The sequence below is a fragment of the Falco punctatus genome (assembly GCF_963210335.1).
Source record: "Falco punctatus genome assembly, chromosome: 7".
Taxonomy (NCBI): domain Eukaryota; kingdom Metazoa; phylum Chordata; class Aves; order Falconiformes; family Falconidae; genus Falco; species Falco punctatus.
Window position 1 is genome coordinate 59,683,813 of NC_137587.1, and position 25,263 is coordinate 59,709,075.

Sequence of the window (25,263 nt, forward strand, 5' to 3'; positions counted from 1 at the left end):
CTTTAGGAGTAAAATTTTAGTTTGAAAATTAAGAGTTTATACTAGTTTCTTTCCATATTAGTAGGTATTATTGTTAACCACATGAGACATTCATTATATATATACTGTGTAAAGCTGTCTGCAAATGTAATTTTGCTACATGATACATTACACCACTAACATCTATATTGGGGAGTACAAATGAAGCACAACTTAATATGTGTGTCATTCTAATGAAAAGAACAAGAATCATTTTACCAGAAAATTGGTTTCATCTGGATTTGTAATAGAATAGTAGTAAGTTCATTGAACTCAAGCATAGTTCCAGAATAATATTAGTGATATTTCAATCAAAAAATTAATTCAAAGTCTTAGCAACAATATAATTGCTGCGATTAAGGCATATGTATAGCGTGCTTATCTTTCTGTCATAAGTGAGATGCCAGGTGCATGATTTCCTAAAACTGCGTGTATGCTTTCAGCTTTCCTTACAGAAACTTTAGAGAAATAAACTATATAAACTATTCATTATATGCTGTTCAATGAGATTTTCAGTCTTTCTTAACCCCCCTTTTTTATATTTCCATTTTTGTATATACTGTTACATTCTAATGCTATGATGTGCACTATATGGAAGTGTTTAAGATAATCCTTTAGGGTCCTATTCATAGAACAAGTTATTTGGGCCATTTCCCCATAAATTTCACATTCTTATGTGCCAAAACATCCCATTTGCCAGTGTGACTCTTCTACAGTAAGAAAAAAACACTATATTGTAACAGATTTCCCTAAGTTTAATTAAATTATGAACTTCTATTATATGCAGATAATGCTCGCACTTGTTCAATGTATTCATCAGATTATTGTCCCAACATGCTCATTTAGCCTATTCAGAAAATCTTGGCTGAGCTGTGTCTGCTTTACTTCTGTAATATTTCACCCTGAATTGCATAGTTTCTCTCTAATCTGTTCATTTATTTATTTATTATATATTTATAATATCGATGTGCCACATGGCTCTCGTGGGTAAGGTGGTTTCTAGCTCAGGTATCTTGATTTTTTCTAAGAAATGGCCTAAAAATTGCATAGGAAAAACATAGAACCTGAAGCTAATTCTAAAAAGAAAACAAAACAATGACTTCATCGGTTTTGGCTAGGTTTCAACAAAATGAGATTCAAAGAATAAAACTAGACAAAGGGCTAGACTTTCTTTGGTGTCATCATTTTTACTGGGAATTTTCTTGCCTTCTCTTTTGTGCTTTTTTCAGTGGAGTAATTGTTGGCAGAACTCACAGGGTCTGATGCAACCTTCATATTTTGTACATGAATGTTGCCTACAAAGACACAGATTTCCCAGGTTAGCTTTGTTTTCAAGGCCTGAGTGCTCACTGCCAAAATTCAAATAATACATTTCATAAGAAGCTAGCCCTTGAATGCAGTAGTTTTTAATCATCTGTCACAAAGAGAATTGGAATATATGTATCTCTGTGTGTGTATTTTTAACCTGCATAGTAGTTGTGTTTGAAGCGTCTTTTTCAGATCTGTCTGTAATAATAAGTTCATAAGTCACGTCATAAATAAACTTCATTCCACTACAAGATCTGGATGTGGTTATTTTGCCAACATTTCCATGTATTAGACCTCATAGATAAGTTTTCAGCTCCCTGTGTAGTGTATGAACCTACAAACAGCCTTGCTTCAGTTCAGTGGATTTGAGTGTTAAGACAAAAGCTATTGCTGAAATTAGGAAACATGAAAAATCCTGAAATTAGAAGCAAAAATATTTAACAAACAAGAAAACATGTGGACTATTGAGAGGGAAGAGGGAATGATGGGATGAATTGATATCTGAAACAGGTTAAAACCAAAAAGATGTACAAGCAGGATGAGGATTGGGGCCCACGTATCGTTGTCTGACAGCATGGCCTTGCCCACTTCCCAAGCGTGTTTCACCCTTGCTTACTTCTCTCACATCTTGCCCTCCTTTTCCCTTTCTGTTTTTTAAACTCTCTCTCACTTTTCTGATGCACTCTAATGGAATTAACCTGAAGTTTAGAAGTCCCCGTGTTGTCTTGATTATATTCCTTTCTGTGCTCAGCTGTCTTTCTGCTTAGATTATAAACTCCTTTCTTTAAACAAATATTTATTGTTCCCAGGAAAACAGGGATCTGAACTTGGTTGCCATCCAGATTCTGATATCATACAAATGTTAATAATTTCAGCCCTTTGATATCCCTTTGTGATGCTCTTTTTTGGCTCCTGCTTTTGAACACAACTCGAACGTATAGCAGGTGGAGCTGGCATATGAATTGAGCTGCCAGGATCGCTTTGTGTTCTTTGAAGATGCCAAAACAGAGTAGGGAGATGAGAATTCACTTGCTTTCAAGCAGCCAGGAAGCGAGTGGAAGGAAGGGGCTGAATTGTGTTGAATCAATGAGAAACATACAGTAACCATGGATTGACATCCTGACATTGTGGTGTTTGTGTCTTGGCATTGAATCAACACCGAGTGATAATGAATTGTAACAACAGCCTGTCAAAACTCAGCCTAAGGCCGCCACTCCGCCTCTTTTACAGATAGCTCTTTTATTCTTTGTGATGAAAATGTAGCTGTGCATGGCTGAATAACACTACTCCGAAATATTGCTTCTAACTTTACCTGAATCTAACTTCCACTTATTATTTTTATCCTTAGCTACTCCTCTATTTGCAACGGTGGAAGGGAACCATATGGTATCCATATGAACTCTGAAGTCCTCTCTGCTTTTTAGACTTGCTATTGTGGAAAATGAGAGGTGACAGATAAGTCAGAGCCAAATTCTGCTCTCATTTACACCAGTGCAAGCTTGGTGAATTTCTCGGGAGTGACACTGCAGTAAATAAGGGTGGTTTCTAACAGTTTTTGTTTAATGTTTTTAGCTCTCACCTGTGGGATTTTGCAGAGGTAAAACTCTCAAAGGATTACAGTATCTGTAACTTCTTGTCTTATTCCAACATTTTATAGTTTAAAAAAATATGGCGCAAAGTAGAATTATCCCAGAATAAAGACAACACAAAATATGTTAGCATCATTCTGACTTATTCTCGCTGTAAGGTGTGGCACTGGACAGAGTTGCAAAGTGTTGCTGTGAATGCTCAGTGAATTGCTCAGTGCTCAGCTGTGAAACCCTCCCCCCCCCCGCCCCCCATGCTGACCTGTAGAGACTACTTTGATTTTAGATTGTTTTACTCAGGCTGCAAATAAAATGGAGGCATTTCTAGATTACTGTTACCTCTGATGAAAAAAATCTAAGGCATTGGCGAAGTATTATGCTAGTGCAGTGCCAACTCATCCAGATTCATACGAGCAAGGTGGTGTCAGGACAACATCATTGAGGGCATGAGACTGGAATTCGAACCTTTCTCATGTACATTTTAATCCCCAGTACTGTGTAGTGCACTTAATTTTTCATTACCTTTTTTCAGGAAGGGTTCAGTTCACTGATAAGGTTGAAGATGTGTTCAGGATTAGTATTGCTAACTTCTACTTAGTAATAAGTTCCATGAGTTCAACTGACACATCACAATCTTTCGGTCTTATATCCAATGAAAACAAAACTTTGTTAAAATCAGCCTCACAATCTGGCTTATATGTGCGGTTGGAATTCTTGGAAGAATATAGTTTCAGTCTGGCGTATGGACTGTTTGACACTGGACATAGTTTCAAATGAAGTCTTTAGTGAGAATTTGACACACGAAGTCCTTTGCCAGTGCTTTACCAAAGTTATTTTCAAATAAATCAGTATTCATCTCCATTCCTGTCACCGTAGTTTATATTAACATCGTTTGGGTGCACTGCTTTATGTAGAAAAGTATTTTAGAATATTTTATTTCAAACAGTTCTCATATTTGGTCTTTAAGCTGTATATGCTGAGTTTCTGTATAAGAGGAGGTACGGAACTGTCTCATTAGAACTGGAGCTATCTAATCAATAGTTACCAATTTTAAGTACATTTTATTTCAATAAAGTAAGCCTTACTGATTCCATGAAGTAAAGGTCTTTTGTCATTAGACTAAAGAACCAAGCACTGAAAGTTCTGGTTTCTCCTCCTAATGATTTTGTCCCTGTTCTGAGCAATACTGAACAATTAATTAGACAATTTCGTATTTCTTTATATAGAAGTAGAAATAATGCCTCTTTCATTACTCTGACAATATGTATGAATTGTTGAATGAGTGTAGGGCACTCAGAAATCCTTAAGTGGAAAAAGCTATTGAAAAGAGAAATATTAAATGTCAGACGTCTCATTATAGTCACTTAAAATATATAGATTCCTTTAGAAGCTAATTCTTATTACAGACTTTAAACGTATTACATAGTGTCATAAAAAGTAGCATTTTTAATTATCCTCTCATATCACTTATGTTGTTATTACTGGAATATATGTGCTATTCTGTTACTTGCATTGCAAGCAGTGGCTTAAACAACATAAATTGTTTTAATACAGACAGTAAAACTTTGCAATAGGGTACATTTGTCATAGCAGATCAGTTCTTGAACCATGCCTCCCTGAATAGATCCTGTGTAATTCATCAGATAACTTTATTGCAATTGCAAAATATTCCCTTCTTAAAAAAAACACTTCCTTTGGTTTGTTTTTAGGACTGCCCTTCAGATGTTGGTGACTTCAGAGCACAACAGTGTTCAGCCTACAATGACGTCAAATACCAGGGACATTTTTATGAGTGGATCCCTGTGTATAATGATCCTACTGCACCATGTGCCTTGAAATGTCAAGCTCTGGGAAAGAACTTGATTGTGGAGCTTGCCCCAAAAGTACTAGATGGTACTCGTTGCAATATTGAATCCTTGGATATGTGTATCAGTGGAATATGCCAGGTATGTTCATGGTGTAGATCTAAATATGACCTTTGTTGTGAGGCACTTTGCTCATAAGTGGCTGCTTGTTTACAATTTTTTTTACAAGTACTGCCAAATGGATTGTAGGAAACTTACCTTTTCTTGCACACAGAAGTTCCTGACTGCCTTAGCCATTGATACTTTCATATATAAATAAAAGATCAATAACATTCACTCTATTATTCACTCATTCTTCTATTTATAAATGTAAAAATTAATGCAAATAATTATAGCTTTCCAACCTTTAGTATGTCTGTCAGGGTGTGATGAAATTACATAGCTTTCCATTTAATTTTACTCCTCTGAGTCTTCTATCTTATGAACTCTATTAATGAGAAAATTTGACATTTTATGGGATCCAGCCCAGAATTGCAGGTGTGAGTGTATGTGTCTGTCGTCTTGCATGGGTGAATGAGTATATGTTGTGATTGGATGAATTGATTGTTAGTATATTTTTAACTGAGAGTCTGCATTTCTAGACATATTTATTACAATTATTTTTGTTTGAGTTATACTATCAACTTTATATGGTGTAAAAACAGTTACAATATTTGAGGCTTGCCAGTTTTGCCCATGTCTCATTAGCAAAGCAATATTGCCATCTTAAGTTTTATGAACAGAACAATTTTATGTAAAATGGGTATGTTATTGCAATTAGTTTTCTTTCTCTGCAAGTGGTTGTTGCTCAGTTAAATGCCTAAAATGTGTGTGACTCAAAAATGCAGGATATGGCCCAGTGAGCAAAATAGCTCTATTATAGGGGAAAATTTGACATATTTGGCAGAAGACTGGTGCACGGATTACAGCAACATTAATATATAGTCTGGACCTTGCTGTGGGTTTTATGCAACTTCTATGTATACTGCAGTTCCAAAACCAGTCATGCCAACACACAATGCATCTGCTGCCCCTGAAACAGAAGAATCCTTTACGTTTTCCCCTTTCAAGAGACTGCATTTGTCAATAGTACTTCACAGTGGTTTCCAACGGTGTTCACTACCCTGTTCATTTAAAATAGGATATACCTCTATAAACTCAGGAAGCACTTGCCAAATGTTTCTTTTGCAATATTCTTAGCGCTGTCTCCTCTTCTCATACAAGCTTTCACCTGGGAAGATGTCAAAGCATTTTTTAGATGGTACATCTGCAACAGCCTTTGCTGTTTGTGTCCGTTGCAGCACATAAGTGTCGTCATGCTGAACCTAGTGGAACTCCGGGTTTTTCAAAGGCTTGTGAGACTCTTGCTCAGAGTGCTGTGAGGTTTCCAGTGTCTTTCACAGTGGCCTCAAACATCTACCATCTTTCTTACATAGCATAAAATCCACTTTGTCTAGGGTGGATCCAATTTTGTGAAGAACAGTTGAAAGGTATATTTAAAAGGGCTGCCTTCAATGTCTCTTGTTAGTATTTTGTGGTATTCATGTGTGTATCTGATATCAAACGCTTGGAATTTTAAATTAACTGGTTTTAGAATAAGCCAAATAGTGGTGGAAGAAATTAATCATTCCAGAAGCAGGCACTGGAACTCTTCTACACTGCTGATGAGAATCAGTTTCTTTTCTCAGTCTCTCCTATTTTTTCTTTTTCTCACTGTTTCTTCTAATTCCACAAAAATATTTTTCAGTATGAGAGAACATCTTCGGGGGGAAAAAACAAACAAGCAAACCATGTTTAGGATGTGTCCTGTGCTGTGTGACATATGCAATTCAATTAATTTATAACTTAACCTCAAAATCAGGTGTTTTCACTTTATTACCTTTACATCACTGGCTCTTGTTGAGTTAATTTTTGCAGAAATAGGAAATATCACATTTTTAAAGTATACATTAGATAATTTGGCATTGGATTATTTTACTGAGGTAAAAATCTGAATTTAAATTCAATGAATTGAAATTAAAGGTCATTTAAATAACATTTTTCTCTTTGCAGACCATTTTGAGGGCAGAGTCGAAAGGTTGGTTACTTGCGAAAGGGACTGTGGGAGGTGGGAGACTTCCTCGGAAACCAACACCGAGCTTTGTTGCTTCTCCTGTCTAAGCAGGAAAAGAAAACAAATTGACATCTAATCTTTCCTGGAAAAATATGGTTATTTAGTCAACTGCTGTTAAAAGAGAGACAGCAAAATTGTGATTCTCTACGATTGTTGCTATAAGATCAGTCTGTTGGGTCCTGACATATACTTGGCACAGCCTGCAAATAACTTGGCAAGTGTTTTTACAGTTAACTCATCTAAATAAACATGTCATACTGCTGATGTGGATATCTTCGCTTTTATGCCTGGGAGCACCAAAGAGTTAGTATAACGAGACTGGCTTGCCTGAGTCCTCTTCCAACTGTTGCTGGTTTAGCTCATTTGTATTCTCAGAGTTGGCAGGTTTTAGAAGATCTTAGCTTCCTCTCCTGCCTCCAACATGATTTTACTTTCATCTGTTTTCTTATTCTTGGTAAGGTAGGGCTGCATCACTACTTCTGCCTCTTAGATTCTTGTTCAAACTCTCTCCTTGGCAGCCCATGAATTTACAGGGATGGTGAGTTCCTGTTGTCCAGCTTCAGCTGATATTTTGCTCTTCCCTTAACAAGCAGAATCAAACTAAACAATGCTCTGTCAAAGCAAAGCCTGAGATGACGAAACCGCTCTCTGGATAGGAGGATGGAGGCTTCAGGGGAAGCAAAATCTAAAGGCAGTAGAGCAGGCAAAAGTTTATTGGGAAAGTTAATGAAGTATTTTGGGGTTGCTTGAGGCTTACCTCAGCCAAACCATTTAATCATGTTTTAGTCTGCTACTGCCATGCTTCTGTTACCAAAGCAAATATCTGGGGCTGTTGTGTTAAATGGGGACAGGTCAAAACTTCATTACCGGGAGGATTTTCACACTTTGGATATTTTTTCTAGTCTCTGCACAACTCCCAACACATTTTTTCATATAATATATTCCTGCTGTGCCCATCTGGATGTGGGTGGAGACATTTAAAAACATCTGCACATCAGACACGTGTGGGCAACATTTACCCGGTTACTCCGCCTGCTTTGGGGCCCTGCCTCTCCTAGATTTTTGTCTTTGAATCATGCAGACCTGCTTTTTTTTTCTACCAGAATGCAGAATGGGTAATACTTGTGTCAGTACCTGAAACGTTTCCAGTGATAATTTTCCTAATATGGAGTAATGTGTTTGGACAATAAATACACACATCACCCAAAAAATCTGCAGTCCTAAGGAGCAGCCTGAGTAGTTCTGTTCTAGGTTGTCACAATTGGGTCAAAGATGATGTAAATCCTGTGGTGAACTTTCCATTTAGTGTCAGCAAGTTGTTTGTGTTCCAAAAAAGGCAGACTCTACGCTATGCTTTGTAGCATATGGCATAAATTTAGCTGACTTCGGAACACATCCCATATGTCAAGTGGAGTGCCATCAACTTCTGCCATGCTAGCTCTCTTCTGTCACATGTCATGTTATAGCAAGTAGGTATCTCTGTCACTTGCTACCAAAGCAGTCAGGCTTGATGTAAATATCTGTTGGAGTTTTCATTGAAAACAGTTTCTGTAAGCTTTTGGAAGACTATTATACTATTTTTTTAATGAGCTTTGCTCATGCTTAAAATTTAAAATCATAGCAGATTATTAATCTCTTCTGAATCTGACTCCTTTTATTCTGAGACTTGCTTCCTCAAAGCACTTGTTTAATGTGTTTTGTGTACTTTCCCTTTCAGTTCCTGTAGATACATCTTTTTGCCTGTAAATGCATTAAAGGACTGCCCAAGATGCACAGGTTTGGTGTTCAGATACTTGGAAAAGAATGTTTCCTTTCCATCCAGTGTTACTGCAGATACAAAGCTGTGTTTCTTACATGTTAGAGTAGTTAACTCTTGAATAGCAGTTAAAAAAGCACCTTTCCCCCCCCCCCCCCCCCAAATGAACATTTACAATATTTTTTAAATATTAAAAATAAGAAAAAAAGTCCACATTACCTTTTCTTCTTTTTTAGCCTTCAAATCTCAAGTAATTTATTCATAGAAATAATTGATATTGAAGTAGCTCTGTGAGGTCAGCCTTTATACTGAACCTGTTGTTCTTCTCTGGGCAGTGTTAATTAGTGAATGCATGGAGTAAAGTAGGTTTTGGAGCATGGAAGAATCCTTGTGTAGAGACCTGTACTCTGTCTATGTATTACTTACTGCAGGCACCAGAGCTGGCAGGCTGGACCTTATCCAGGCAGACTGTGGGAGTCACTCATGTAGATCCAACAAAACTTTCTGGGTCTCAAAGCTACATATCAAAATCTTCATGTGACTGCATACATGTGATTTATGTCATAAAACTGAGCAGAGCAGGGAGCTCCAGCTGCAATTCAGCTGGGAAATGTTGGTGGCTCTCCAGATGTCCCACTGAAGGATGGGGCCATGCTGAGCATGGGCTACCACATCCTACGTACCTGTCAGCATCACCCTCTGTAGCCTCAGTGGGTTGGCTTCCTCGCCTGACGGAGGCTCTCAGCACTGCCCGAACCAGCAGGTCGTGTAGCCACTTTTCAAGGGCTGCACTTGCACCAGTTTTAATGTCACGGTCCACCCCAGTATAGTGGTTCCCTTGTGATGACATTGTTGGCAGCTCAGAGGCATGCTTTTACTGCAAGTAATAATAGGATACCCTCAGATACTGAAAAGGTCTTTTGGAATCACTTGTTTTTATTTTGCAGCTGCTGCTAGACGCTGATGTTTCTCTTCAGATCTTGTCTTACTCTCCCTCCTACTGTTTCTTACGGAGAAATATTCCCTAGAGAGATTTCTTACAGTCTAAGTTTATCCTTTCTTGTCAGATAAGTAGTGGATTTTTGTCTGATCTCCAGTTTCTTATCTATATTGCTTTTTTCCTAAGTGATTGTCTCTGCCAAGTTTTGTTTTGTTTTAGTGAGCTTTATACAAATGTGATTTTACTTCCCAGCCTAGCAAGGTCCTAAAGCGCGTGAGCAGTGATAGAAAAATTCACCATTTGAGTGTCTCCTTGAACTAGAGCTTTAGTAACCTTCAAATCCTCCAGTGCTATAACTTCACCTTCTTACAGCAAGACAGACGCGGCTGGACCCAACCAGAAAAGCAGCAAAGTAATCTGATTGCTTATATTGATTTCTTTTTTGAAGGCATTCTCACAAACAAGAACCCTGATGGGAGTGTTTGTCCCATCCTCTGAGTATGTATATTTTTTTAAAGTGGAGACAATGTGAGAAAGGGTACTTGCTCCCCTACTAGGTGGTCCTATAATCTCTTAGCTGCTCTAGCATGTGATAGATCATGTAGTAAGAGTTACATGTTTTGGAAACACGTTGTTTTATTTGATGGAAGTGGATTTACAGAATTGTGAACACGCTTTAGCCTCTTGCCTTCAGATATAAAATGTTTGCAGAAATATGTGGAAAGTCTTTTTAGGAGCCCTTTATTATGCAATGAATGTTATGCACTGTATCTTTTATCTTCTGGTTCTTTTATTGCTTTACATTCTTTCCTCTGTATAGATGGCTGGGGAATTTTGAATATTGTGGTGTGTCTCCTCATGCCCATCATTCTGACTTTATGTCTCTGTTCTGAGGTCTGCATTTTGACACACTTTGCCTTTACTCCCTGCTTTCTCATCTATGAACAACTGAAAATCCTTGACCAGAGGAAAATTTCTTACTCCCATTGCCACTAATACCCATTCAGCTTGGCAGCTGGGATCACTGCTTCATTTGCTGTGAAATGATCGGCTGGGACATTTGCTGTTAATCAGAGAACATACTCAAGGTCCCTGAAGGGGCTGTATTCTGTTTATTAACATATGCTGAAGCCCATGTCAGCTTGTCTGGGCTGCTACTGACCCGCACTGGCTCAGCTGCGGAGACGTGAGAACGTGTGCCACAATCAGGCCTTTGTTAGGCTGAGCTTAGACATCACCGAAGAGTTATGAGACAGGACAATGTGAGGACAAAATCATGTCTCAGACCAAGTTAAACCTTTGATGAGTATTAACCAAAGTGGCAATGTGGTGCTAATATTCCATACTACTTTTAAAAGAAGTAATTAAAAAAAAAAAAAAAAAGGTTACTTTCTTAATTGGAGGGATATTCTGGTATCATTCCCTCCGCTTGTCAGAATCAATTACTTGTAGATGATGAGCATGGGAAAGAGGCAGTGGGAGGGTTTTTTATACTCTCTCCAGGGACATATTGTATCTGTGTAGAAATGAAATGCAAGCTGAAGTTATCACAAAGCAAAGGATGTGAGCAGAGATTGCAAAGTAAATGAATAGATTGGCTTTGAATGACAGCAGGGTTTTACAGCAGGGTTTTACAGCAGGGCAAAGATACATGGAAAATATTGACTAAGAGCAGGATTTTCACATGACAGGTTTTATAGTCATGTTTTTATTACCATAAATTCCCATAGCCATATTTAAAATTAATTATTTGTTGTGTGGATGCAGACATTCCTAACATCTGCCTGTACTGTGGTTCTGTGCTAAGTAGAGCAGGAGAAAAGGCAGCAAATAGCTGACACTGATGCAGTAAGATCCGTGTACTGTGACAGCACATGTGACTGTGCAGTATAATTTCTCTGAGTTTTGGATTTTGTGGTGTGTCTGTGTTTGTAGAAATAGAAATCCTTTTTCTCTGACCTAGTCCCTGAGGATTTTAATTTTCCCTATTGAGAGTGATTCTAATAAGCTACAGTAGAGACTGGTCTTTCTGAGCATGTAAGAATTTTTTACTGTTTTCTTCTTTTACTAGTAAATGTTGAAAAAATACATGTGTCCTTTCCTACTCAAGTCACAAGACTTGGAGAAGATACCTTGCCAGAAATAATTCAGAGGTTATCTTGTACTTTGTGCAATGCTGAATAACCCTTAAAACTGTGTAGAAGTTTTTGTTCCGTTTTTATCTTAGTTCTGATGTCTTGTAAGGATGAAATAAATAATTTGGTTATAATAACCCAAGTAGCACTACCCTAGTGGCAAGGCAGTCACACCACTTCTTTGGATCTCTTTGCTGTAGTAGTCTACCTCCGTTCTGTATTTTCTCACATCTTGACAAATGATATAGGTGGTGAAAGCCCAATTGCCCCTAGTTTGCAAATTCTTTGCCCCTCATCAGCAGATCAGTGGTCCAACTGATACAAGATTCACTTACTGAAATACTGCTATAACAGATCTGTTGCCAGCCCATTTTAAAACAAAAACTGCTGGGCAACATTTACTGGGATAATTACAGACTGTTCAGCCCTCGAGGAAAAGGATCTCCTGTATAATAATTCTATCACATTCTTGTGAAGAAAGTATAATTATCAAATCCATGTGTGCATTCTGCAGTGCAGTTTCTTGCTCAGAAAACATGTAGTAATTCTTTTATATTTTAAGCACATTGGGCACTTCCCCATGAATTATTTTCTGGTTTTCTGCTTTGGCTGGAATTCACTAAATGCCATCTGTATATTTGTGTTAAATTCCCACTAACAGTCTATTTCATGAGTACATATTGTTGTGCATCCTTTGAAATAGCCAGGTCAACGAAAGCACACAAATGTGAATGTACTCAGAGTAGCCTTCATCTGGATTTCCCCAAACATTTTTGGGTTTTCCCAGCAACTCTAGAAGGATGGTAATTATGTCATATTGAGAAGCTGTTGCACTGATTTTCTATTTTTATTTTATTAAAGCAATTCACATTAATAAAGGGTATCACTCCCTGACACTGAGCTGCCTGTCCTTTGAGCAAACATAGAACACTGGTAACATAAGTTATCTTTTTAATGGAATTACTGATACATGGGAGGCTATATCAATCAAAAATTTATTAGTCAAAGTAGAAAACAATATAGTATTTAACATACACATTGCTGAATGTGTCTGTCTGCCAAATAGCTGAGTTTAAGACACAGTAGGTAGAGAAAGAATGGCACTAGTGCAACTTCAGTCTTAATATTTCATAGAATTTATGTATCTGTCACAGATAAAACCAGCAGTGATTTATTCTTTTACGGCCACTTCTATTAGAAGAACTCAGTCTGTTTGTTTTTTCTGGCTGTATCTGGATCTCTGGCTCCAGAGGAACATGGCAGGGGGTGTGGGTGTGGGGGAGGCCCTTTCTAAAGATAAATATTGTATATAATTATATATATTGCTGTATATAATGCCATGGTTTTGATTGTAACAATGACAACGCTTAAATGGGGCTTGTTATGCACAGATTTCTGGGTTTACTAATGTTTCAGGTAGGTATTCCTCTTTTGTAGAGCATAGGTATATCTTCAGGTTCTTTACATGAAATGTATCATCTTGAGTTGTTCGCATCCCAGAAATATTTTTTTATAATTTACATATGACATTTTTATAATTGACCACACATCTCTGTGGCGTGTGTTCTACAAAAAATGGTGGTGTGCCTATGGTGAAAGAGAGTGCCTGCAGCTGGAGGTGAGTGATCAGCTGAGGGAATAACACAGTTAAGGAGGTCTAAAGCAATGGTCTAACCAGCAAGAGCTGAACTTTCAAAACCTGATCCTGCATTGGGCTTTGCATTGGCAATTCTAGTCCTTGTATATATTTATGTTTATTAAAAGAAGACTCTGAAAAGGGTTTGAGATTTGCCAGGTTTTTTACTCCAGTGGTCTTTGCTGTGTTGGAACCTTAGTTGAAAATCTGTCACATTGCAGTCCTGTCTGTTTTCTCATCATAGTTAATTGTAAATGTCTCCTTAAGAAAGGAATATCCTTGAATGTAACAGATTATACTTTGACCTTCACAAATCGAGATGAACATGCTGTATTAATTTCTTTGTTTAAATCTAATTCCTCAGCTGAAACCCTACTAAGTAAGAGCTAAAGAAACAGCTGTGGGAGCTTCTGACTGATTTTTGGATTCATATTTGCAAAAATACTTGTAACGTTCCAGTCACCTCTAACATATCAGCAGCAATTTCATTTTTCTCTTTCATCTCTATTACTATATTTTATACCCTGGCCTTTTGCTCTTCCTTTGCCTTTCTGAACTTACATGAACTATTCTAAGCACGCTACAAAATATTTAACACCCTGCAGTATTGTCTTTCACAATAGCACTGGTATACCAACATCTAGTTTAGAAGTTTGTTGAGGCAAATGAGCAGTTCTGTGCACTGCTTAATCAGATGCTTTCTGTTGTAGCTGCTTGTAACAAAACAGTAGTATTCTTTTTCATATTTCTGTTATTTTCTGTGAAAGAACACAGACAAATAGTGTATTCAGGTTCTGTCCAGAAATAGTTATGGATCAGATGCCTGTTTCTGAAAATAATCCTGCCATATCTGAATTCATTTGAACAATTAAACATCATGGACAATTTATTAAATGGACAAAGTACCCGTTTCCTCAATACCTTTTTTTTTTAATATTACATTTCTAGTCATTGTTCATGTTGGCAGCATATTGGCCAATATTCTCCCTGAGGAACAAACTTATACCTAGTAATTTCAATACTTGTATTATTTTTCTGAATGACTGTATTTATGATTGCAGATTTCTTACACTGAAAGAGTCCCAATCCTTCCATTACACAGTTTGCATTATCATTTGTTTCATTTATGCAGTCTGTGTTAAAATCACCTAATACAATTATTTCTGATATTCCGTAAAAGCCTGCAGATGTTTTCCCAATCTGCCTGTAAATTTATAGCCGATCTCTTTGCTCTGTAAACAGCAAGCAATGTGGGGTACAAACACCTGAATTGTGAAAATCATCAGACCTCTTTGGCTTGCTGAGGTGATGTGTGAGCTGAGGAAGGCTGTCGTATATAATTTTCTTGTCCTTGTTACAGCTTTGCTTGCAAATACACACGGGCCCTTTTCAACATATTTCATCAAAAACGAAGTATTTTTGTAATACTTATTGGCTAGAATATGAATACCTTAATTGCATTATGTTTGGTGCCAAAATATGGTATGTGTTCGATCCTGATTTCCAAAGCTGTACCTTGCAGCTTCCTGTTGTTTTGGTGAGATCCATGGCTGTCCAGCTTCTCTGAGAAATACTGCTTCTGAGCAGCGTTTTACAAACAGATTAAAAAAGCAAACTCCAGACACTCAAGTTTGAAAGACACCTCACCCTACTGTTCACTCATGAAGATCCCGGGGTAGCAACATTTGCTGAAATAACTCTTAATTTGAGGCCTGTCACATTAAAATCTGCAAGATTTTTTGGTGGTTCACATTAAACAAAATTTGAAATTCTGTACTCGTTTTAAGCCTCATTTGTGATACTAATGTGAGTTATTTTCTAAATTGTTTTGGGGGATATCATTGCTTGATATTTAAAACAGTTCATAACAGTTGAGATAAACATAATCTTGGAAGGAAGTCCACAGAGGGTGAATGATCTAGCTGAACACAGCACCTTCACTGGCAGGGGAGCCATAAAGTTTTTCCTACATCCAAGTCCCTTGCAGCTAACACTCCTGTTTTATTTCTCTGGCATTTGTATATTATTAAAAAATAAGCAATAATACTATATGAAACAGTCCTCTAAAGTATGCTGCTGTGCTGATTATCTTTTTTCTTACATTCCATGCTGGACACAATAGTGCCTTGTGTTTGCACAGTTGTATAATTTTTGTTATATGCAATGAGAGTTTGTTTTCATAGTGGCTGTGTGTAATAGCTCAGTATGTGCGTTTATTATTATCATGTTGGGCTTTAATGGGCTGGTCTTGCAAGTACTGTGCTTGCTCAATACCCTCCTCCCAGCAAAAGCTTGCAGGATCCGCAGCCTGCAAATGTACAACAGCTTAAACTAATAAAAATAGCAATTTCTCATACAGAGTATCACAATACGCAGCTTAATTTTTCCTTTGAGAATTAATTGATGAGTGAATAAACAGATTCTTAATATTTAGAAAATGAGATTACGCTATGAAATGGCAATGTGTTTGTGAGATCTGGGGAGAGAATACATTCATAGTAGTTCTAACAATTTACCTCCGTGTGCTAGTAGTATCTTTATGTGAATAAGAGCAGGAGAAGCAGTGGAGACCAATAAATACTTTAAAAGTCTACCCGAGAAAAATATAGACTCTCAACTACTGGTATGGTCACCATCGTTGCACCATCTGAATGTTTCAGAATCTTTAGAAGATTTATTCTTGTAACTTCCCCGTGAGGTGGGGAATTGCAGTTATATCCCTTTCACAGGCTGGAATCAAAAAGTGCAGGAAGTTTTCAAAGGTCAAAAAGAAAGCCTGTTGTGGAGATGGGAACTGAGAATGAGTTGTCCTAAGGCCGATGTATCAAGCACTGTATTATCATATCCCTTGAAATTCTATCTGCTTTCTGATTCACACAGTGGCCCAGTCAGTTTTTGTTTCTGAGATGGTGGTGTCTTCATTCATTTCTCATTGCTAATTGGTGATAAAATCAGAAGATAAGCTTGTTTAGAGTAATTTTTTTACAATCTTTTTTTAAGTTTTTGGATGTCAGTGATGAACCCAGAGCTAATGTTAAAAAAAAACCTTAAGTGAAAACGTCTTAGTATTTAATGCAATCCTAAGTTATAGTATAGTGTTCCTGCATGGCGCTTATAAAGTAGATAAGCACCTGTTCTGAGATAGTCTGATTTCACACTCGTGTTGTTTCATTTTTACAACTAAGTTTTTGTTAAGATTTAACATTAACATTAAATCATTTCAGTTAAGCAGCTTATTTATTTTTTAAATGATTTCTGTGCTGGGCTACATAGGATGATGATCTTCAGTTGCAGGAATAAAGTAATTTCCTGTTGCTACTGTAGAATTCTATGGTAAATCTGAACCCTTTAGTAGGGAGATGCCATTCAGTGCAGCATGTCTCTCAGCTGAAGTATCATAAACTGTCCTCCTCTTACGAGAATACAGGATGTAAGGAACTGGGAAAATAAGGGAAAGGGGCAGGAATGAAAGGTGGGGCTGCTTTGTTGTCTTTTTTTATAGACAGATGAAATTTTGAGATTACATTTCTCCACGTTTGGCAGTGGATGTGCATGATTTGTGCAGGGCGTGTGTGTGTTAACTCAGATTGGAAGACCCAACCCTGCCTCTTACGTGCGGACTCGATCCTCACCTCTCCAAGGGGATCATGTGTCAATTTTGGCATAGCACAGATGCAGTGGATCTTGGCAGCTAAGACTACCCCTTCCAAGCATTTTTATATAGGAAGAGGAGTGTGCTGGCCAATTTCAGAATTCTAGCACTGTTTTTAACTGTGAATTTTCAGAGTCCTTTCTACCTGTTTGTTTGTTTGGAGTTTGGTTAAATACATATGTCCGTGACGAATTAGCTGTGCTTCTCAGGTATGTGTGGCTATGAGGGGTATATAGGCTGACTTGAGAAAACTTGAAGCTGCAGATTAGCTTTTTACCATATTGCTCAGCATTTGGTGCTCCCTGCAAATTTCTTCTATGTAATAGTGAAGGCTAAGATAAGTGAGACCAAATGTTTGTCTCCCTTTCAGCAGGAGGGTGCTTTTCAGTCAATGTGTATTCCTCTTTATCTTCCCATTCTCACTCCCATGCTTCTTGTAGGATGACTGATATGAAGAAAAAGGAAAACCCGGAAAAAGTTTTCATTATATTTTGGAGAGTTTTCAGTTGACAGTTTTTCAAAAACTTTGCTTTTGGAATGTTTGGCAGTGTTTAAGTTTGTGTGTTTCTATAATAATTGTTGGAAAGTTTTTTAGATTTGGTCTCATATTCAGAAACAAAAAAAATCAAAGGGTAAGAACTGAAACATCCAAGTTTTTAAAAACCTTGTTAGTAAATGTATGTGATTGACATTCATGTAAATGGCAAATAGATCTTCACGAATGCCAGTTAAATTTTGAATGACAAAGATACTGGATTATGAGCACTGCCCACAGCTGCTTGTCTGTGAAGCTGAAGGCAGAGTGCCATTTAAATATTTAATTTGGGTTATTTCATTGCATTAATCCTTTCTCTGACATAATTAAACAGGTGATGAAAACCAAAATTTAAATAGCATAGTTGTCCCTTGTGTTGGGAAGAATAATGCTCAATGGTATTCATTCACATAAGTAGTGGGAAACAGATTCATGTATTTCCTATGCTTGAATAGCGTAATATATCAGTTGTTGTGGTTCATCATTAAAATTATGGAAATGACAGTGTGCTTTTTAAATCCTAAATAGCAAGATATGCTTTGAGAGAATGAAGCCAGCTCATAAAATCAAAAGGATAACATAATAAATAAAATTCCAGAAACTTGAGCATGTCTACTACAGCTTTGCCCTCCTTCTGACTGTGATGTTGATGTTGGCAGGCAGTAGGCTGTGATCGACAACTTGGGAGCAATGCCAAGGAAGACAACTGTGGAATCTGTGCAGGAGATGGTTCAACATGCAGGCTTGTGAGGGGACAAGCTAAGGCACATGTCTCACCAGAAAAAAGTAAGTTGCGAATTGATTCTATGATGATTTATCCTTGACAATGTTTTCTGCTTGTGTAGTAACACACATATTGCAGAGTGACCTTTTAACTATATACTTGTTTGCAGTTTTCCAAAGCTACTTATTATAAAGTCTGTGCTAGATTAGTCTATTGAAATTCCATGAGGGATACCACACATTAGGGTATAGCTAGGAAAAAATTTGAGATATGCAATTTTTTTTATAGAGCTATTCAATTCATTCTATCAGGAATAACCATCAAGATACACATCTTATTTTAGAGGGTATCCTCATGTTGCAATATATGTGATGCTGCAGCAGTGTTTTTCAATCATGGAAACATCTTACAGATAGTTTTATGGAAATTGTGGCCCCTGATTGAAAGTGCCTGATTTTCCACATAACTTTGCTTTTTTATTATTTTTTTATAGTGTCTAAAGACAGTTGAACTTGAGGCAAGTTAAGTACTTCTGTGATATAAAAAGCAAAACTGATTGGCTCAAATTTTGCCATTCTTTGTCAAAATAATTAGCATCTTATTCTGAGTAAGTCTGTAGGTCTTAGCAGTATTAAAAATCTAAGAGAGGAGGGAGATCAGAGTTAGACCCTTTACTGGAGTCTTAAGAGTCTGGCTATTTTGATATCCAGGCAAGGTTTGTCACAGAGGCTCACCTCTGACACTTGTGCTTTCCATCCTCACAGAGGATGCTCCCTGTAATCTCACAGCATATATCCCATGTATTTATAATTTGTGTTAGTTGCCTTTCATCTATTTTTTCTGTTTCTGAACTCACAGTGCACATTTGTCACATGGAGATGGAGCCTCTGAGGTTTGTTACCTGCTTGCAGAGCCACAAGACCCAAGGGTGATGATCTGGTGCTCTTAAAGTCTAAATGCAAGCAGTTGTGTTGTGGGTTTTTTTGTTGGGGTTTTTTTATTATTATTTTTAATGGATGAAGCACCTGCCTTTGACAGCTGCCGTTTATTTCAGTGCTGTTCTAGTTCAGCCTGCAAAGATTTCACTTACGTCCTTATTTTGAAAGAGCTGTTATATATTGAATCGTGCTTAATTCTTACTGCAGTACATGTAAATATTTCCATGGGTTTTTTTAGTGCCATTGCTTGCAGTATGCTTGCTTCAATGTGGATGTAACTTGAAGTGCAGTGTATGTTACCTTAATGCTTCTTACCTTGCAGTGTGATTACTTGTGTTGATCTACAAGGTGTAATGTTAGGTTATCTTAGGCTGGGCAGGTGCATGATTTCTGTAATTCAATATAGATGTATAACAAAGGTAATCCAAATTAAAAAATGAATATTTTAGTGGGAGCATCTTTTAAAGTCACAGAATAATTTTGCACAATTCAAAGCTTTTTTTTTTTTTTTACTGCACCGGGTGGGCTGTCAGTGTCAGCCTTTGCCTTGCCTTTACTAGAGGCCTTTTTTCTGGATGGGAGAATTTAGTTCAGTGATTTATAAAGTTTTTCATCCTGCAACACTGAGTAAATGTCTTGAATGTTTACAATGAGCTGAAAAAGAGTTTTCATAGAGGGCCACTTTTTATTCACTTTGTCGTATCAAACACTCAGAGCTTCTGGTCAGCACAGAGCAAGCACTTGTGAAGCAGTAAAGATTGGAAAATATTTCTGTAGTATTACCAAGCTATATTTATTTTCTCTCTCTCCCCTGCCTCCCCCCCACAAGATATATCTTCCCCTTTTGGGTATGGAACAGATATGGATTGGCAAGCCTGGTTAGATAGTATGATCAGTGAAATAAAAAGATTCACGTTTTTAATTACTGCTTAGTATGTAAGTACAGTAAAGAAAAAGTGATAAAAGGGATCTAGGTTTGAAACTTTAATTTTGTGAGAAGAAACACTAGTTTCACTTGGGGGTATTTTGGCACAGGTAAGACCTGATGACAACTGACATCACTTGGTGGAGGTCTCCCATTGTCTTGACCATGTTATGAAGAATGCCCATGGGTCATTGTTTGCCATAATTCAGTGGCTTTTGAAGAGTTATTTAAAATTAAAGATGAAGGAGGACTGTTGTGGGGAAAGATGTCAGTTATGTCAAGTTTTGGTTTTCTCTTGCACTGCTGTAGGCTAGATTACATGAATGAACTACCATTCACATAAGCAAAACAGTATGCATCTACTAAAATCAGAATTTTAATGATTTTCTTGGTGTTGTAATACTGCCAAAATTTTTTTTAGGGTCAAGCTGTTCAACACTATGGAAGCAGTTCCATAAAATCATTCTCTGTGTGAAGAAAATATGGAAATAAAGCCATGCTTTCTTTGTGCTAATGTATTGGTGAAGGTAGACACAATATCTTCCAAACAGTAATTTGGAAGCTTTCAGAACTAGTATTGAGAAGTAAAATATCAACACATTACAGACACGTATTTGAGAGGGAGCTTGTAAGGTTGTGAGCAAGATGTAAATTTTATTGTGCAATGAGGCAAATTAAAGAAATGAAAGGAAAGCAAGAGCCAAAGATTTTATTTAAAAAAAAAAGGAGACAAAGGAAAATTAAAATGCCTAGCTATCTTGGTCCTTATTTTTAAAAAAGAAATTCAGAAATTGATAGCAAACGATTTCTCATAAAGGACTCACTTTGTTTTATTATCTTTTTTATATCTTTTTACATAAAATGAATGCCTGCCTTTGATTGGAAAGCTAAACAGCACTGAAAGAAAGCTTACTGTTTTGCAAATATGAAATGAACTGTCATTTCAAAAGTTCTTTATTTTTTCCACTAGCACTTAATTGCCTTTGAAAGACAAAGTACGTTAGACTTCTGCCAGCAAGCCAGATTCTAACATTCTGGTAAAATGATTAAAGGTTTGACTAATGATATTCAAACAAAAAGTGTAATAGGTTGTAAAATGTACCGTCCCATTGGGAAATGAGAGATCATGGGCCTGATGTTTCTACTACTATATGCATGGAACTCCCATTAACTCCACTGAACTTTGTGCACATGGAAAAATTGTGGGATTGGGCCCTGATGTCTGCTTTCTGCACCGTTATTGGCAAGAAATGGTAGGAAAGTGTTCTGGTTCCGATACTAAGGAGGGAGAAAAGATGCTGGTTCTGAAATTAACAGAGTGAAGTTGAAGGCACAGACTTGTCCTAATCTGTTTTTACTTGATTCTCTAATTGTTTGATAATTGCAATGTTTACCTTTCTTAACATTTTGCTAAAAGCTTCATACAAAGTGTTTTAATGTCAACAGCTTTGTAACTGTTTGAATTACTTCTTGCCATATGTTTTATTTCCTATGGCACTTGTGTAATTTACCATTGGCCACTTATTGTCATATGTTTCTGTATCATCATCCCCAAGCACACAACCAAGAAACTAATTTCACTTTCATCGTTTATCTAAACAGAGGCCTTCTTCAAGGCTCCCTGTTCAGTATCATCAGTTGTCTCAATTTTGTGACAACTTGGCTACCTTGCATCTTTTTCCCTCTTTGAAGGCAATATAGGTGGAGCTAGTAACCCCCATTGTCAAGATTGCCTGATACTTCATTTTAGATGAATGATTTTTTGCAAAATTTAACAGTTGGGTCAGAAACTTTCCATGCCAGCTGCTGCATATTTTGGAGAAAATTGAGACGAAACAACTCAGCATATTCCAAGGACACAGCAGAGAAAAACATGTTGTTTCCCACTGTCAAAACATTCCTGAAACCTTTTCTTTAATATGTTTTAGCATCCCCCATTGTTGGACTTGATCACGGATCAGGGATTTGAAATTTGGCAGGCAATGGTCTTCTGGTCATGGACAAGTCTTTTGCAATATCTGTGAACATCAACACATATTTTACTACAACCCTTCCAAAAAAAAAAAATTACAACCCTTTTCCTTCAGGCTCTGTAGAGGCTTCTTGGTTATTAACAGCTGATGTTTCAGAAAATTTGTCCTTTTGAGTGTTCTCTAGCTTGTTACATGTCCTAACTGCAAACAGATCGTATGTGTGCGATTTCCTTAGGAAAAATTAACATGTTGCGCTTCCAGAGCTAAACTGGAAAAGTGTCCTTGAGGTTGCTCTTGCTTTCTACTTGGCTGCAGTGTAGAATGGGTACCCTGAGGCGAACTCCGTAATGCCTCCTGCTTCACATTCAGGCTTTATGGAAGAAGTTTTGTGGACAGCTTCTGACTCTCCCAAGCTTCAGACTTAGGACTGGGGCTGATGAAATCGCATGAGGAGAGGGGAAGACAAGATGAGACTTGCTGAGCAGAAAAATTGGACATTAGTTCATACAGTGACAGAAAGACAGATATGAGAAGGTGGGAGGAGGACTAGGACTGGCTGTACAGATACATTGGGTCAAGGAAAAAGAGGAAGAGCAGAAGACTGAGATTAGATAAGAAATCTGGGGTGAGAGATGCAGTCAGAAACTCTCAGAGAGGAGGAAGGAGAAAACACAACTGTATGTAGAGCCAGGAGAGGGAACTGGGACTGGTTTGGCAGGAAAACTGTGCGTGGGGAGGGACAGAAAGCCAATACATTAGCATTTCAGTTCAGATAAAGAGTATGTCTTCTGAATCAAATTTCATCATTGTCCTAACATACTGCTCATCAGCTCACATCATGGAGTGGTCTTGGAGAGCATAAACTGATTTTTTGTTTGATGAAGCTAACCTGGAAGATGTGCCCCAGAAAAGCACCTAACGTTGTCCAACAGCTACTGAATACGCAGTCCATGGGATCAAGCTAGAAGTTAAGAACCTCCCGTGTGTATAGTGTGGATGCTGGGTCTTCAGCACCAACAATTTGAGTCCACAGATCTGTGCGGTTTGGTTGGTTGACTTTGGGCTGTTATATTTAGTATGAAGCCTCCTTCTTTACTTTCCTGATCTCTCTTGTCTTACTTGGAGAAGTTCCTGTGTAAGAATATTGCCTGTTTATTTACTTTGCACTACATTTCCTTGAGATAATTTTCTTCATGGGCTTCTCTGTATCTTTGAACATTTTCTCCAGTGCATACAAAGTTTAGAAGAGGTGTCCAGGGGTAGAAAAGAAATATATATCTAAAAGGGGTTGAGGCCACACTGTTTGTCTTAAAAGCAGGTTACCATGCCTTAGAAATAGTTAACAATGCAAAGACGTGTCACACACAGATGAAGGCGAAGCCTTGAGCCACAAACCCAGTGGACGGAGTGCTGGAGGTACAGAGGAGTGGGAGAGTATGAGACTGGAGATGGGAGGGCTTATGGATGGGAAGGATGTGCCCATACAGATTTTACAATGTGACTTTTAGGGTCAAGATATATAACTGCTGCTTTCAGTAGCACATACCTATCCAGCTCAGGTGTCTCTTAAAGACTATGTTCTTGGCTTTGCACAGATACTTGTCATTAGGCAGATTGGCGCATACCCCAGCACCAATGTCTTCTGAAATTATGGCCAGTGTCAGAGCAAGTGAGGGAAGCCACTGCAATAAGACTCCAGACATGTTGAGCTCTTTAGTTCCCTTGTGCTGGTAGTTGTTCCTGGACTGTTCTGTGTATTTTGAGAGCATGTAGGCCTTTGATCAGAACTGGAGGACCAACAGGTAAGTGCTGAGCAAATACATGGAAAAAACTAGGCTGTATAGGCCTGAAATAAACCCTCTGCCCTGCTGTAAGAGGAGAGGGGGAAAATCCCAACTGGCCCGTATGTGAAACAGTAAATGGGTCCACCATGGCCCACGTGGAAAAAATAAATAAAATCTGCTGAATTGGATTGAGCTCAGGAATGTGGCTCCTTTATTTTGATCCTGGGGATTAGCTCCCAGTCTTACCATAGCAGGGAGCCTGATCTTGCTCTCACTGAAATCCAAAAACTAAATCCACATTAACACCATAGAAACAGGATCAAACCTTGCCATCTAAAGTAAAAGCAATCTGGGAGCTTAATCCGCAAGTGCTGTGTGTAGTGTGTGCACACGTTTGCTGAGCGAGTCCCCAGGCAAGAGCAGAAAGCCCATTTCAAGCAGGTGCTGGAGGAGAATGACCCACATGCCCTCAGGGGTCCCTCCAGTGGAAGCAGTGTTAGAATAGAGGGGCAGTATTCAGTTTTTAAGGTGACTTTTTTTATGACTCTAAAATCAGATTTTCACAGTCTAGTGTTTCTGCCTGTTTCAGGTCATTTTGGGCTTATTTGTTTTCAGCTTTAGGCAATAGCCAGCAATTAGCTTTCAAAGATACATTGATAGTATAAGGGTGGAGAAAAGATAACTGGAAATTCTAACTATAGAATTTAGAGTAGCAATTTCCCCCTGTGGCTTCATAAGAGTTCACTAATTTAAACAGTGTGGATCCTACTGATACAATGGGAGATGTACAGCATAAACATTTTTAAATGGGTTTACAGGGCCTTATGTTTCTTTAAGAATATGAATTACACGTTTCAACTGAGAACTGGAGACCTTTGGAACACATAGTTTTGGAGCCAGACCTGGACAATGCTAACTACTGTCTCATAGGAAGTTAAAGCTGTCCTCAGGAGAAAGTGGAGTCCCTTAGGTCAGTTCTGTCCCATTTTCTTCCAATTCCTCATCTTGGTTCAGAATTCCAAAAATCTCATGTTTATTTTTTTCCTATATTTTATTTCATTTCATGGAATGACTGCCCTAGGTCATAATTATCTCAGTCAGGTTACGAGAATCTCCTGCTGTCAGGCTTCTTGACAGGTCTGTGGGGCTGCAGAGGTTGAACATTGCTGTCGTGGTGAACTTAGTCATCTCCTCTAATGCAAATAAAATACTTTCTGGTAATAGTGCCTCCGCCGCAGAGAAACACCAAATTTAGCACCCCCATGAGACTTTTGGACCATATCAGAGAGTGCTTCGGTGAGGGTGGAATGTCTGTAGTACTGTTAAAGGAATGTGAAGCATCCTGAAAAGGGATCAACCAGGCCTGCTGAGGCTAGGGAAGCTTGCTGTAAGGAGG

The 25,263-nt window shown here is 37.9% G+C and overlaps 1 protein-coding gene across 4 annotated transcripts in view; it reads left to right on the forward strand.

Moving 5' to 3' along the window:
- Positions 1–25,263, forward strand: part of ADAMTSL3 (ADAMTS like 3) — a 195,280-nt gene that overhangs the window by 91,491 nt on the left and 78,526 nt on the right. For all 4 annotated transcript variants that reach the window (XM_080396390.1, XM_080396392.1, XM_080396391.1 and 1 more), the window contains exons 6-7: positions 4,622–4,858; positions 18,183–18,309. In XM_080396390.1, coding sequence (XP_080252516.1) covers positions 4,622–4,858; positions 18,183–18,309 — 364 coding nt within the window. The remainder of the gene's footprint in view (positions 1–4,621; positions 4,859–18,182; positions 18,310–25,263) is intronic.